Source organism: Tenrec ecaudatus, chromosome 7 (genome assembly GCF_050624435.1).
Source record: "Tenrec ecaudatus isolate mTenEca1 chromosome 7, mTenEca1.hap1, whole genome shotgun sequence".
Taxonomy (NCBI): domain Eukaryota; kingdom Metazoa; phylum Chordata; class Mammalia; order Afrosoricida; family Tenrecidae; genus Tenrec; species Tenrec ecaudatus.
This window is the reverse complement of record NC_134536.1, coordinates 113,529,841-113,544,312: the sequence shown is the minus strand read 5'-3', so window position 1 is coordinate 113,544,312 and position 14,472 is coordinate 113,529,841. Positions and strand designations below refer to the sequence as shown.

At 37.3% G+C, this 14,472-nt stretch overlaps 1 protein-coding gene across 1 annotated transcript in view; it reads left to right on the top strand.

Annotated features, from left to right (window-relative positions):
- PRIM2 (DNA primase subunit 2) overlaps positions 1-14,472 on the top strand; it is a 283,633-nt gene that overhangs the window by 200,605 nt on the left and 68,556 nt on the right. The window contains exon 10 of the mRNA XM_075554936.1: positions 373-558. Coding sequence (XP_075411051.1) covers positions 373-558 — 186 coding nt within the window. The remainder of the gene's footprint in view (positions 1-372; positions 559-14,472) is intronic.

Sequence of the window (14,472 nt, the reverse complement as noted above, 5' to 3'; positions counted from 1 at the left end):
TTGGGGTCTTATCCTGTAATTGTGGGTCTGAATTACTCTCATATTTAAAATTAGGATGATAAATCAATTAGTATAAATCAAAAGCCAAAATTACAGTGGAACACCATATCTAAGAAACTAGAGCTAATGTGGTCTATCTAATGCAGGTTTCTGAATCAGTACCCCAAATGACCCTAGAAACAGGCCTGAAAACTAAGAAAGCAAGGGGGAAAACGCTGTTTTTGTTGTTGGGCTGGGCATTCATGCTAACGGAATAATTTGTTCTGTTGGTTTTGCTCTATTCCACGTAGTATGGCTTTGTAATCAGAACAGATATTCTGGGGACTTGGTGAACCTTCCACAGAGTCAGCACTGGTTTTTCTTCCCTTGTAGCTTTCTGTGAAGTCTTTCCCACCCTGCATGCGTCAGTTACATAAAGCCTTGCGGGAGAACCACCATCTTCGCCATGGGGGCCGAATGCAGTACGGCCTTTTCCTGAAAGGCATTGGTCTGACCCTGGAACAGGCACTGCAGTTTTGGAAGCAAGAATTTATCAGAGGAAAGATGGATCCAGACAAGGTAATAATGACAATGTCAGAAGCAATGGCCATTTGGATGTTGTCTTAAATTTTAAAGGTCTGCCTTTTTATTTGGCTCCTTGGCGTGTACTTGAAAATTCAACGATAACGATGTCTAGAGTTTGTTGTTGGTGGGTGCCCTCAAGTTGGTGCCAACTCAGCAACTCTTTGCGCGACAGGACGCCGCACTGTCCAGCTGTGTGCCATCCTCACAGTTGTCTTATGGTAGGCTCTCCTGTCACCGCCAAGTATGACGTGCTTCTCCAGAGGCTGCTCTCTCCTAACACCTTGTCCAAAGTGTGTGACACGAAGCCTCATGATCCTTGCTTTTAAGGAACGTTCTGGCTGTACTTCTTCCAAAGGAGATTGGTTGGTTCTCTTTGCAGCCCATGGTACTTTAAATAGTTTTGTCCACCCCATAACCCAAATGCGTCAGTTCTTCTTCTGCCTTTCTTATTCACTGTCCAACTTTCAGATCCATCTGAGGTGATTGAAAATACCGTGTTTGCTGCGGGTCAGGTACACCTTGGCCCTCAAAGTGACATCTAATAGATGTTAAACCAAAAATTGAGAAAGTTAATGTAATTGGGAGGAAAAGAGTGACTTTCCCATGTCAGATATAAAGTAATTCTTGAATGAAGAGTTTTTTTAGGTATATTAATATTACTTACATGGCTGGAATTGCTATTAGAGTTCTGTTTTATCAAAATATATGTTTAGAGCTAGGAAATACTAAGAACAAATAAAGTGAATAACGTAAAAGACTTGCATTTTGAAGAATCTTTCATAAAACATTTTTAGATAGACATTAATCACTAAATATGATTTAAATGATTTTTAAACCTATCCATATCACTTAGGTTCTTACTCTTTTGTTTTTTAAAATAGTGTTGGTGAATAATATTTTATTTTAGAAATAAGGTTTTTTCACCCTCTGTGCCATGATATTGTGGCATGAAATAATATTTTTATTGTTTATTTCTTAGTTTGCTTCCTCTTAGGAAAGCTAAATTATTGAACAAAGAATATTTTCCAAGTAAATTTTATGACACTTTATTAATCTCTTGCTGAATTCTTTAGTAAAAGTTCAGATTCTTTTATAATGTATATTTTAAAAACTCTGATAGTTTATTTTATTGGCACATAATTTTCATATCATATTATTCAATAGTTTTTTATAGATTTTGCACACTGTCTCAATTTGTAATTGTCTATAGAATCACACATAATTAATTTAACAGGATTTTCTTTGAACACAATTTTAGATACAGTTTCATCATTCTATATTATATTTTATTTTAAAAGTAATATATTCTAATTATAAAAAAAAGGAAAAGAGTGAACTGTCCTCACCATTCAGAAATAATCACTTTAAGTCCCAGTTTGCTCTGTCCATAAATACTAGTGCAACCAATATCATGGACTCAGAAATCTTTGATTGTAATTCTAATTATGTATTGGATTTATTCACTGGAAAATTAAAAAATCATCTAAGTAAAAAAATTTTAAGGTTTGGTATGTGTTATGATTTTTTAAGTTTAGGGATTTTGTTTTTTAAAAACTCTAATTTTGATGAAAATATTCCCAGCAAAGCATCTATATGGTTGCAGTTTTTATATTGTTATCTCTGTTCGAGTTGTTCCACTTCCCGTTATTTTGCTTCCATACCTACGGTTCTCATCTGTGCTTTGAGCCCATGCTTCCAATTAACTGTTGACCCTTTAGTCTTACATAGATTATCATTATTTTTATATAAAACACAATTCTTAAGGGCAGTCTTTGGGCTTTTACACAGGTTAATGGTGACTTGAGGGAATACTGTGTACACTCCTGTATAAGCTGAGTTTTTCAGCACATTTATAATGCAGTTTTTGTGATAAAATAGGAGCCTCGACTAATATTCGGGTCAGCTTATACTTGAGTATATATGGTAGTTTAATTTCAAGATTTGAAGAGCAAATCAAGACCAGATCCTCAGGAATCCTTTGAACCCAATAGGTCCAGTAAATCTTGATTCTTAAAATACTTGCAGTTCTGTTCCACACCCTCTTACCTATTGATCAATATTCATCTGTTGTATCCCTGACCAGAATGTTCATCACCTGGTCTCAAGATAGTTTGTATAGACAAGTAGTCTATAGTCCAGTTCCTTTTGTGATTCTTAACTTTCTTTTTGGTCACAAATAAAGACCATTACCTTTATCTTGTGATGGCCACTTGTAAACTTTGAAGATCTTGAACACTGCTCACCATATTAGGCTATAGAACACTAACTTTAGAAATGTATTATCATAATTGACTCAATTACCCTTTTCAAAAAAAAAAAGAAAGGATCTTCATCAAGTTGGGTGAAACTTGTTCTGCCATTCACTTCACTATGTATTAATTTTCTAAGGTGAAGTAAGGAGGAAGTTGGGTAGGGGTTGTGAGGGGACAAAGCATGTTAGCTTGGTTTTTGCTGTAAACTAAAGGGAAGAGGGAAGAGCAAAGAAGGCAAATGAGTCATTTCAGCAAGCAGGTCAGATACAGTGCAAGGCCTTCCGGCGTAGATACTTGTTCTTTGATCTGCCTTCTTCTGTGTGACTCTAGGGTGGCCTGTGTATCCATGTTATCAACATTATGGCTTGTTGTTGTTTTAAACCTGTATTCTAAAATAAAAAATGATTTTTATTTTGCAATGTAGAAGTCATTTTCAAAATTTTTTATAAAAGAAAATCAATAATTTGTTAGCTTTCTAGATAATATATAGCATCCTCTTATCCTTAGTTTATTATCGATTATGACAAACATTTTACAACTATGACTGAAAAAGTAAAAAATTATACTTAACGGCTCCCTGTGGCTGTTTTGTGTTCGGCTGTTTCAGAGCATGTATTTGTAAACAAATGATTGCGTTCTCAATTACATTCTTCCCTTACATGTTTTTGCAATGAACCTTAATTTATTTCTTAGTTCATTAAAATGTATTTAAATATATCCATTTTCTAAATGACACCGTTAAAATATCCTTAAAAGGTATAGAACTCTGATGGCTCACACAGCTCCTCCGTGTAGAGAGGTATTATGACGGGTGTGTATTAGCCTACTTTCTTGTTGGTAGAACTTCAGTGTTGCACAATCATTGCCAATTAGTCGCGTATTCCATGCCAGTGCAAGAGACCTGCTGTGGTGATGTAGTTACTTTTGACCAAAATTCTTGGCACTTATTTTTTCATATTGATTCCTTATTTGCTAGTTTATTTCCTGTGCTGAAGTAAATTGGAGCATAAACTCTTAGAAAGCAGGCATTTTGTCTCTTTGTTCTCTGCTATGATTGTAGCACATAGCAGTGCCTGACTCACAGGCATTCAGTATTTTCGGAATGGACTAAAGAAGATATTCCCACAGAAATAGCTACTAGACAAACTAGAAATTTTTCTCTCCGCCCCCCCCCCTAACTTTCTCTGAGAAAAACCCAATTGTTAATGTGTTGCTATTCATTTACATTGAACTTGAAAACAAACATAATTTTAGTAGAATCTGAAATTTCCAAAGCTTTTGGCTTATAAGGAGCCCAGGTGGTGTAGTGGATTACATGCTGGGCTGCTAACTGTAAGATCAGCAGTTCAAATCCAGCAGCAGCTCCCTAGGACGAAGACGAGGCTTTGTACTTCCATATCGAGTCACAGCCCTGGAAACCCACAGGGTTCCTCTGAATTGGAATCGACTTGATGCAAGTGAGGGTTTTGGTTTTATAAATTAGAAGGGATTTCAAATTCACAGGGTCTGGGATCCATGGTATTAAAAAGGTGTTGCAAACTCCCAAAGGTTTTCAGAGACCAGGGCATCTTGTGCCGTGTCTCGTGCATAGACGTTGAGTAATTGCAGTGGGCCCGGGGTGGGTTTCTGCTAAATAAGAAATGGAATTACATGTTCATATACATTCACCAAACTTTGTACATACCCTCTTCATGTTGTCAAATTGCAATATCATTGCATGTGCATCCAATGATTAGTATTTTAACTACTTTGAATGTAGGAACTATGACTTTTCTACTTCGGTTCCCCCCAATTTAACACAGCACCTGGCATATGTCAGTTGTTTGCTGGTCTGCTATAAATTGTATCAAAGTGTTAAAAAGCAGTCTGGAGACTTAAAAAAACATAAGTATAACAAACCTTAATGAGTGTTTTATTTGCCTCTTTTTAGATAAGACAATCAAACCATTGTCATCGAATCAATTCCAATTCATAGCAACCCTTTAGGACAGGTTTGAACTGCCCTTTGGGTGTCAGAGGTTATGAGTCTTAACAAGAACAGAAATCTCCTGTTTCTCCCTCTGAACAGCTGGTGGTTCAAACTGCTGACCTTGTGGTTTTCAACGTGACGAAAACCCACAATGCCACCCTATTCTTATGATAAAATGGTAATGGTCATTTTACTAGCTAACCCTGCTTGTCTTCCAAGTAAAATGTGGGTTGCAAGAATACACAACTATGTTATCAATCATTGTCACCATTATTTAATATCCAAAGATAGTATAAATTGTTTATAAGTATTTCAGGAATACAATGGTTAAGTGATGATTTCCACGAAAGATACAAAGATGTGTGTAGGGAGAGTCTTTAAGAAATTCACGGAGAAATTTAATTAAAAGAAAATGGAATTTTTGTATGAACTTTTTGAAGCCCTCTTATGTACACGCATACTTCATTTGCTTTTTATTAGCCATTCAGTGGATTTTTATTTGTTGCTCATCATGGACAGGTGCAGTTCTGTAGATAGGACTTGACAATCGCCTGGAAAAAGCAGGTAAATCGAAGGATAATTCTGATTCAGACTCTTAATTTCTGTAGCAGAGTAGGAGTCAGTAGGCGAGCAGAGAGTAATGAGAAGAGGGAGCTACTTGCTGAGAGCTTCACTGAATAGGCCTTCTGTTTGCCACATGAAGGTGCAGAGTTAGAGAAAGGTAGGGCTTCCATGTCGAAGTGATAGTATTTTCAAAGACAAAGGTGGGAGAATATGGCTTATCCAGAAATGTACAAGTATAATTTTTTATACATAGGTTTATACCTAATTACCAAAGATAGTAATAGACGGACTAGCAGGTCATTAAGAACTGGTCTTAATACCAGGTGACTGTGGTCAAGCTACATAATCTCTTAACTTTGAATATTTACATAAAGTAAATGACTAATCTGCAATGTTATGAAAATTTATACACAAAATAGTATGATGAAAAAGTTCTCCTTTAACTTGGTTCAAATGAATTTGACTTCTTAAAATATGAATTCTGATTATATGAACTAATAAAAACTTTTGCTTTAGGATTTTAAACTAATTTTAATGAGGTAAGCTGAGAGGAGAGAAAATGCAGGAAACAATTACAAAACATGATGAAAGGAAAAAATATGGTTAAGGTAATGGAGACTAGTGAGTCTCTTAGGGTGGGTCTTGTTATGAAAGGTTTCTTGAAAGACTTGAACATAGAGTGAGCAAGGAAGTGAGGGGAAAGTAGCAAAGCATTGCTTACTCTTGTTACTGGTTATTCACTGAGGCTTTTTGTTAGCTGGTTTAAAGCTTGTGATTGTTAATTATTGTCATTTTAAATCTGTACTTCTAGATTTTTCTTTGGATTTTATTTTCCCAGTATGTTTGAATACAGGTTTTTTCAGAATGCATATTATACTAGAGGTTAAGAGATTTCAGTATCAAAACATCAACCATCTCCAAGAGAACATTCTGTTGTTAGAAGTGATCTTGTAGGGATCTGATAGCTTTCGGCCACACTTTACTCCCCGAATAGTAGTTTCACAATGTAGAGTTTTTATTCCTAGATTTAATTATAGTCAGTGTTAATATTTAGAATTTATTAAAAATGTTAAATCCCTTTTAGTTATTCTTGGTGTGGAGTGAGGGGACATTTTAAAATTTCTCTTACTTGTCAGATAGGACTCATTGGCTTTGTGAATGATTCAGAGAGTGTTTCAGGTTTTGAATGTTTTATTTCTTAAATTATTATTTTTTGGATTCTGAAATAAATGTGCCTGTGCTTTATGCAAATAAAAAGTATTGAATTAATCATAGTAAAGTTTTATGCAGGTTTTTCTTAGCTCTAATTATAATTTCCATTCGACTCTACCTGGGGGCGGGGGTGCCTCCCCCTGTGTGCAAGAGATAAAATTAATCAAACTTCTATTTAAAGCATGGAAAAACATACCACTAAAATATTCTTTCACTTGGAACTTGGATATTAAATCACTTGAACCGCTGGCTTCATTAGGAATGAAATTGAACTGGATAATTCTTGTAATAAATTCAAAGCAATGTGTCCTCTGAATCAGATTACTTACTGTGTTGTTGTTCTGAATTGCTTTGACCTGGCTCTAGTGGATGTTAAATACAACATAGATCATGCACATTTTGTATTGCTGAAAACCTTCTTCCTACTGATAACACACTTAAGGTCTACTCCATGCAATTATAATTGGCCCAGGGGACAGTTAGCACTGTTTTTAAAAGCTTGTCTTTTGTTCTAGAGTCCCCTTTGCCTGGTGCTGTAAAGCAGACTTAGGACTTTAAAAGAAATGCATGCCAAAGAATTAAATATTTAGCTGGTGAAAGGTGTCTATTTGAAACATATTGACCATTAGGCTTACTATGTTTCCTTTTTAAAGACCAGTCATTCTATTGGGAACCCTGTCTAGCATGTCAGCATGTGTAGGGAACTTGTTAGAAATGCAAATTCTTTGAATCAGATTTGGTGGTGGGTCCACCATCTGTTTCATTCAGCTTTGAAGGTTATCCTAATGCAAACTAAAGATCGAGGGCCTTCTTTTAGATACTGCCCTTACAGGAATCTAATCTGGCTCCGTGTAGGCACTCAGTAAGGTTTGTAGAAAGAATGAATTAATGAATCGGACAAGAAGTTCACTGAGCATCCTCATTTGTCTAAGACATGAAGGATTTATGAGAGATTATAAATTAGTCAAAGAGTCTTTGAAAGAGAGAAACGGGGGCTACTGATTTCCAGTACCCTGCATTTTTTCAGCTAACTAGGCCAGGAGATTGTTTATCAAGAAGATTTGATAAGATGAAGGTAAAAAAGTTGGGAGTAGTAGGCTGGCTAGCACCTCCTGGGAATGTACTGCTGTGTTAATGATAAAGATCATTAAGCTACCGAAGGATTACAGCCAGACCGTTTTTCGAGTACCTACCATATGCCAGGTGCTAAAATTAGTATTTTACGTACAACATCTTCTGGAATCCTTAAAACAACTCTAGAAGTTAGGTTATTATTATGTCGAGTTTACTAATGAGGTCATAAATTTGTAACCTGCTAAGTCAGCACTGTTTTATTGCTTTCTCTAGCCTTTTATCAGAAGCAGAGAGGTAAAAGTTTTCAGGCTTAGGAAAATTGGGAAAGCTTGCATGCTGTTATTAAGTTCTTCTCATGTTCCTTGTTTCATGTAATCTCACAACAGCCAGTGTAGTAAATATTGCTCTCATAGTTAATACGCTTTCCTCTGGCAGCAAGAGTGTCAAGCTGGGATTTGAACCCAGCTCTATTTTACTCCAGGCCTGGTGCTTTGTCTCAGTTCCTGGAGGAGAGAGATGAGGCAGATGTAACATGTAAAGTTTTAAATCAGAATAAGGAAGATAAAATATGATAAGTCAAGTTGAGGAAGAAGTAATATATAGAGTTCTAAGTCAATGTTAATCATTTTGAAAGTTTGATAAATGGTTTAGTCTATAATATGCACACACTTTATCAAAATCTAAAGTTGACCAGTAACTTACAAGGATCCTTGGCAGGTTATGTGTTGGGTGGCAGTTTGAAATCACCTGCTACTCGGGGAGAAGATGAAGCTCTCTACTCCTGTAGAGTTCCACAGCAGCAGTTAGACTTTACAGCAGCGGTTCTCAACGTGTGGGTCACGACCCCTTTGGGAGGTCAATTGACCCTTTCACAGGGGTCACCCGAATCATAACAGCAGCAAAAAGACAGTTATGAAGTAGCAACAAAAATAATTTTATGGTGGGTGGGCGGGTCATCACCACATGAGGAACTGTATTACAGGGTCGCAGCATTGGGGAGGTTTAGAACCATGGCTCTACAGAGTCACTATGAATTGGTATCAACTCAATGGCCATAAGTCGTGGAGAATATTAAACTTGTAGACACAAACTTTCATTACTTGGCTATTAAGTTATGTCAATAAAAACAATTGGTTACTTTTCTTAAAGAAATGTTCATTTTACCAATATCCTAGGAAATTTATTTATAATAATAGTTTCTTGCTGAAGTAGTCCAATTTCTATTACTTTGTGTTTGGGCAGCAATTTTAAAGGTATACTTAGCTATTCAGAATATCTTAAAAATTTAAAATTATATTAAGGTTTCTGTTACATACACAGACATATTTTAATGCGACTAAAGATGAGTGCATGTTAAAGATTTAATTCATCCCTGTGTCTTCTGTGGCAGCTGAAATACTAATTCTTGATAGTACAATATAAAAATTAATTTTTAAACATTGGCTTCAACAGATTGGACATGCTTTCATGAATTGCCAAAGGTTAGCTAATCAAATTTTCAATTAAATAATGTATGGGTTAGGTTAAATCTCTCATTAGAATAAAATATGTATTACTCTCCAACCCAACACTATTCTGGTAAAAAATTAACTTAGTAGAACCAATTGCCTTTGGTGTTGTACTCTCAAAGCTTTCAATTCTTAAATTATGCAAATAAGATAAAGTCGAAGACTTTAACCTTAATCATTTGCTTATGAATGTTATTTTGCCAGTGATGGAATCAGACATGGAGCCCTGGCTGCATAGTGAGCTACACATTGATCTTTAATCACAAGATAAATGGTTCAAACCTACTAATGGCTCCACAGGAGAATAATAAAACCCCTCTGAAGATTTAGTCCTGGTGGGCACACTACTCAATGCAAGAACACTTTGCTCTAATAACCAGGCATTCTTTGATCCTCATCTTGTCTACACGATTGCTGAAGTCAAAATGAGTGCATAAGCAAATGTGAAGAAAACTTATGTTGCTTGGCTATTAAAAGAAACAGCATCTGGGATCTTAAAGGCTTGAAGTTAAACAAGCAGCCATCTAGCAGGGAAGCAACAAAGCCCTCATGGAAGAACCCACTAGCCTATGTGATCACAATATGCCGATGGGATAAAGTATCAGACACCAGAAGATCCAAAATAAATACATAGATGCAAATGATTGGGGTTGGAGTGCAGACCCAAAGCCCATCTGAAGATACGTGGACGTTCTCTCGCAGAAAGGTCACAAGAAAAGAACAATACAGGGTGCAGCACAGCAACAATAGAACACAAAGCATTCCTCTAGGTCTTTAACCACTTCCTCCTCCCCACTATCATGACCCCAGTTCCAATTTACAAATCCGGCTAGACCGGAACATGTACACTGGTACAGACAAGAGCTCTTGACACAGAATCCAGGACAGACAAGCCCCTCAGGAACAGCAATGAGAGCAGCAATACCATGAAGGTAGGGGAAGAGGATGGGGAAAAGGGGAGAAGCGGAACAACTATAATGACCAACGGATGATTCTACCCCTCCCAAGGGGGGGCGAGCAATAGTCATGTGGGCGAAGGGAGACAGTGGGCGATGTAAGATATTACAATAATAATAATTTATCATTTATCAGGGGTCTATGAGGGTGAGAAAGTTGGGGAGGGAGGGGAAAAAGCTTATGCCGAGGGCTCAAAGAGAAAGAAAATACTGGTAATTTGAAAATGATGGCAATATATGTACAAATGTGCTTGATACAATTGATGTATGGGTTGTTATCAGAGCTGTAGGAGCCCCCAATAAAATGATTTATTAAAATTTAAAAAAGAGAGATTTACTCTCGGAAATCAAAAGGGATAGCAGGGAGTTTTGTATCTGTTTTGGGTTTACTAACCTAAAAGTTGACTGCTTAGACCCCCAAAGTGTTATCATGGAGAGAAGATTTGCTTATCTGCTTTCTTACATTGTAGCCAACCTCCCTTATGGAACTCTTTTACTCTGTTACACACACATTGCTATGAGTCAGAATTGACGAAATGGCAATTTTATTTATTTGGTCTATGTGCTTGTTACCCATGACTTTCCTAGACATCTTTCTTGAATGAATAATTTCGTATTATTTCAAGGAGGGTGGTTTCTGTTTTTAAGACAATGGTCTCTCAGTGGCTGGTTTATAGAAGCGGATCGTGAGATCATCCTTCCACGGTTCCTCTGGGTGGACTCCTACCTCTAACCTTTAGGACAGCAGTTGATCCCATTAACATTTTCATCACTTAGGGCCTCCTCTCCTGCAGTGGGAGAGAGGAGAAAAGCAAGAAAGGAAGGAGAGGCATGGGGTTTACATCATGAAAGAATGTCTGGGGGTTGTTATCACTCCTTCAATGGGCAATGACTGCCTTCTACAGTCCAGGGTTGGATCAATCCTTTGGGCTTGTATTGATCCATGTCTTTTCATTCTTTGGATCTTAAGGCCAATGCTTTTAATCCTTCATTTATCTTTAACATTGGCTACTATAACCACTTCTACTTCCTCTGCTCTCAACTGGGTTCTATATGCCTCTATATCTTAATTTCCTCATAGTCCTCAAATACCACATCACACTGAAGTTTCTAGCTGTGCCTGTGGCAGGTAAGCTTTGCCATCACTATGCAAAGAATGCAACTCTGACTACTCAACGATCTTTTCTGCCTTTACCACAGCCCATCTTTAGTCAGGGACTTGGATGCATTGTCCATAACAAGGCAAAACCCACTGCCATTAAGTCAATTCCAGCTCTTAGCCATCCTAAAGGCCAGCGTAGAATGGCATCTTTCATCTGGTGATTTCAAACCCTTGAACTTTTGGTTAGGAGTCCAGCCCAACTCCTACCCTCTAAGTCTCCTCATATTTAGACAGGACACTGGAAAACAAAGCAGTTGTGTCACAACAAGTAAATATTTATGAAGTCATTGCCATTAGCATAACGAAATATAAGCTCACTGCCATCAAATTGATGTGTAGGATAGACTAGAACTGCCCCACAGCGTTTTCAAGGCTGCAAATCTTTATGGAATACAAACCCCCTCGTCTTTCTCCAAGTGGCTGGCAAATTTAGCTTTGGTATTAAGTAAAATTATTTGGTTAATGTATATGATGTAAGAAGAAAAGTCAGAGTGGTTTGTTGTGTTGTAGGTGGTGGTGGTAAAAGGTCTGAATAGTATTTCTCTAGAAATGTGTGGATCAAGATATTTTCATTTGTTAAACTATGGTTACTTTGTAACTTAGAGATGCTCATAATTCTTTTCAACCTATTTGAAAATTAGTCATGTCAACTATTGATTACTACAATGATATTTTAAGACTATATTATAGATGTAGTGTTTCTCTACCTAAAAAGAGAAAAAATAATGTGTTGATAAATTCTCTTTGATGAGTGTTTTTATAGTTATGCTTTTATTCCTACCTTCTGTTTTAAGACGTTTAAACTTGAAATATAAGATTTAGGAAATCTCAGTCCAGATCACAGTAGTGGGTATGCGTTGGGCTGCTAACCACAGGGTCAGCAGTTTGAATCCACGAGCTGCTCCCAGGAGAAAGTTTTGGCTTTCTTGTGCTATAAAGATGTAGTCTCAGAAACCTATAGGGGCAGCACTACTCTGCCCTATAGGGTCACTATAAGTCAGAATAGACTCAATGACAGATTTTTAAAAACCTTATTTAGGGCTTAATTTTCACTAGCAGAATGATCTCACTGCAGAGAGCTAGAATGGAGAACATTTCCAAAAAGCACGCTCTTTCTCACTGTTCTCCAGTTTATGGACCATATGAGCGCTCCAAAAAAGTCTGCTCCAGGGAATGGGCCCTTTGGACAAGTCAACCCCTCATGGTGGTCCTTTAAGACGGTCTTACGTAATTTAATTATTCACTTATGGATTGTGCCTGGAGGCCTTTTGCACAAAGCATACAATTTGACTAATGTGGTGGTAGAGCCATTTAATCTATGTTAGCAACGGCATTGTTAACCATTCCACCCAGTCAAGATTCCTCCTTTCTATGGGATCCTTGGCGCATTACAAGTAAATCGTGCTTTAAAATGTACGTAAATATTTTGTTAGATTTAGATTCCTACACTTTATATTATTCACAAAGCCTTATGTTTCATGGTTTTTTGTTTTTAGAATTTTTAGCTACTTATACCCATTGCCATTGAGTCAGTTCTGACCCGGAGACCCAATATTATGCGTACACTTATTATGTCTAGAAAAAGAGGGATTTGTACTTTCTTATGTTGGAGAATATGGGGCAGGTAGGTAGATGGAATTCATGTATGCCACTAGAGCGCTGAAATGCTGGGCTGTTAACCTCAAGGTTAACCTACCAGCAGTTCCTTGGGAGAAAGATCCAGCTGAATCTACTCCTGCAAAGATACATCGTCTCTGCAATTCCACAGAGTCAGTGCCAGTTGGAATCACTCTCTGGCAGTGAGTTTGTTTTTTGGTTTGGACTGGGGATTGACAAGATGTAGCTTAAGTCACTATTGGTAAGAGCTAAAGCAGTGGTTCGCAACCTGTGGGTCACAACCCCTTTGGGGGTGGAACGACTCATTCACGGGCCTCCAGATTCATAACAGTAGCAATATTATAGTTAAGAAGTACCAATGAAAATAATTTTATGGTTGAGGGGGTCACTGACACATGAGGAACTGTATGAAAGGGTCGTGGCATTAGGAAGGTTGAGAACCACTGAGCTAAAGACTGCTTCCTGCTCATCCTTTATGGCGCAGGCCCTGGGTAAATAACTTTCTTTAGTTTCATACTTGACTCTACCTTTAAACTCCTTTATTTCTTACCATCTCTACTAAGAAACTCATCCAGACCACCACCACTTTTCACGTGGATTAATTATTTCAGTAGTTTCCTAACTCCCCTTGCAGCTTTGCTCTTAGGAGATTTACCAGCGCCAACAGAAACAGGTGGAAGTAGTACTGCTATTCCCCCAAAGGGGACTTTAACTGTCTTCAAGGCATTAAAGGGAATCTCTGGAGAAGCTCTAGATTTCCAGGGTATCGATTATGGGAAGAGATGGTTTCCATTGCATGTGTCATCAGTTGGTTATAATATAAGATTTTCAGTGCAATCTCTGTGAGCTAAGCTCAGGATTGAGGCAACGAAGGGGGAGAGAGAGAGTGTGTGTGCACTTTGCCATCCATATATATTTAATTCAGGCCACACCCCAAGGGAAACTCCCATTACAGTAGATCTCAAGATGGAGGATAATTCCTTAATCCTGAGAATTAGGGCACTCCCAAGTTGACACAGCGTTAGCTATCACGTGTAGTAAGAGAAATGCTGGTGGTGGAGATTTCAATCTGAGTTAGTGTCAGCTAAACCAGCATCTGCTTTTTAACACTGAGAAGAGTTTATTAAAACATTCAGGTAATTTTCCCCTCAGAAATTTAGGGTATCCAGTCACTACTGATATGATAGTGTTGTTGTTTTTAAAAAATCATGAACTCACTACTAATGAGAGCTATCTAGTGGATGTTATACATTATTTGTAAAAGGAAAGTTCACTTTTAGATTTGACAAGCTTTTTATTTGACCTGCATATGCCTTAACTTTCTTATTTTACATTTATTTCCCAACTGTGTAGACCTGCGGCCTTTTCTAGTATAGTGGTAAAGTAAAAGATACTAATGAGAATGTCTTTGGGACATAATTATGTAGATTTAAAGGAGTGATGTAGTTTTAATTATGCCCTTTAGCTAGTGTTCTTGCATATTAAACTCATTCATGTCCCTGTGTATTTCCCTCTGAAACGTTGCTTTTCTCAGGCCTTAAATTACTAATCACCTCATGGGTGTACCCGGAGGTGTTATGTAAGCTAAGTTGAA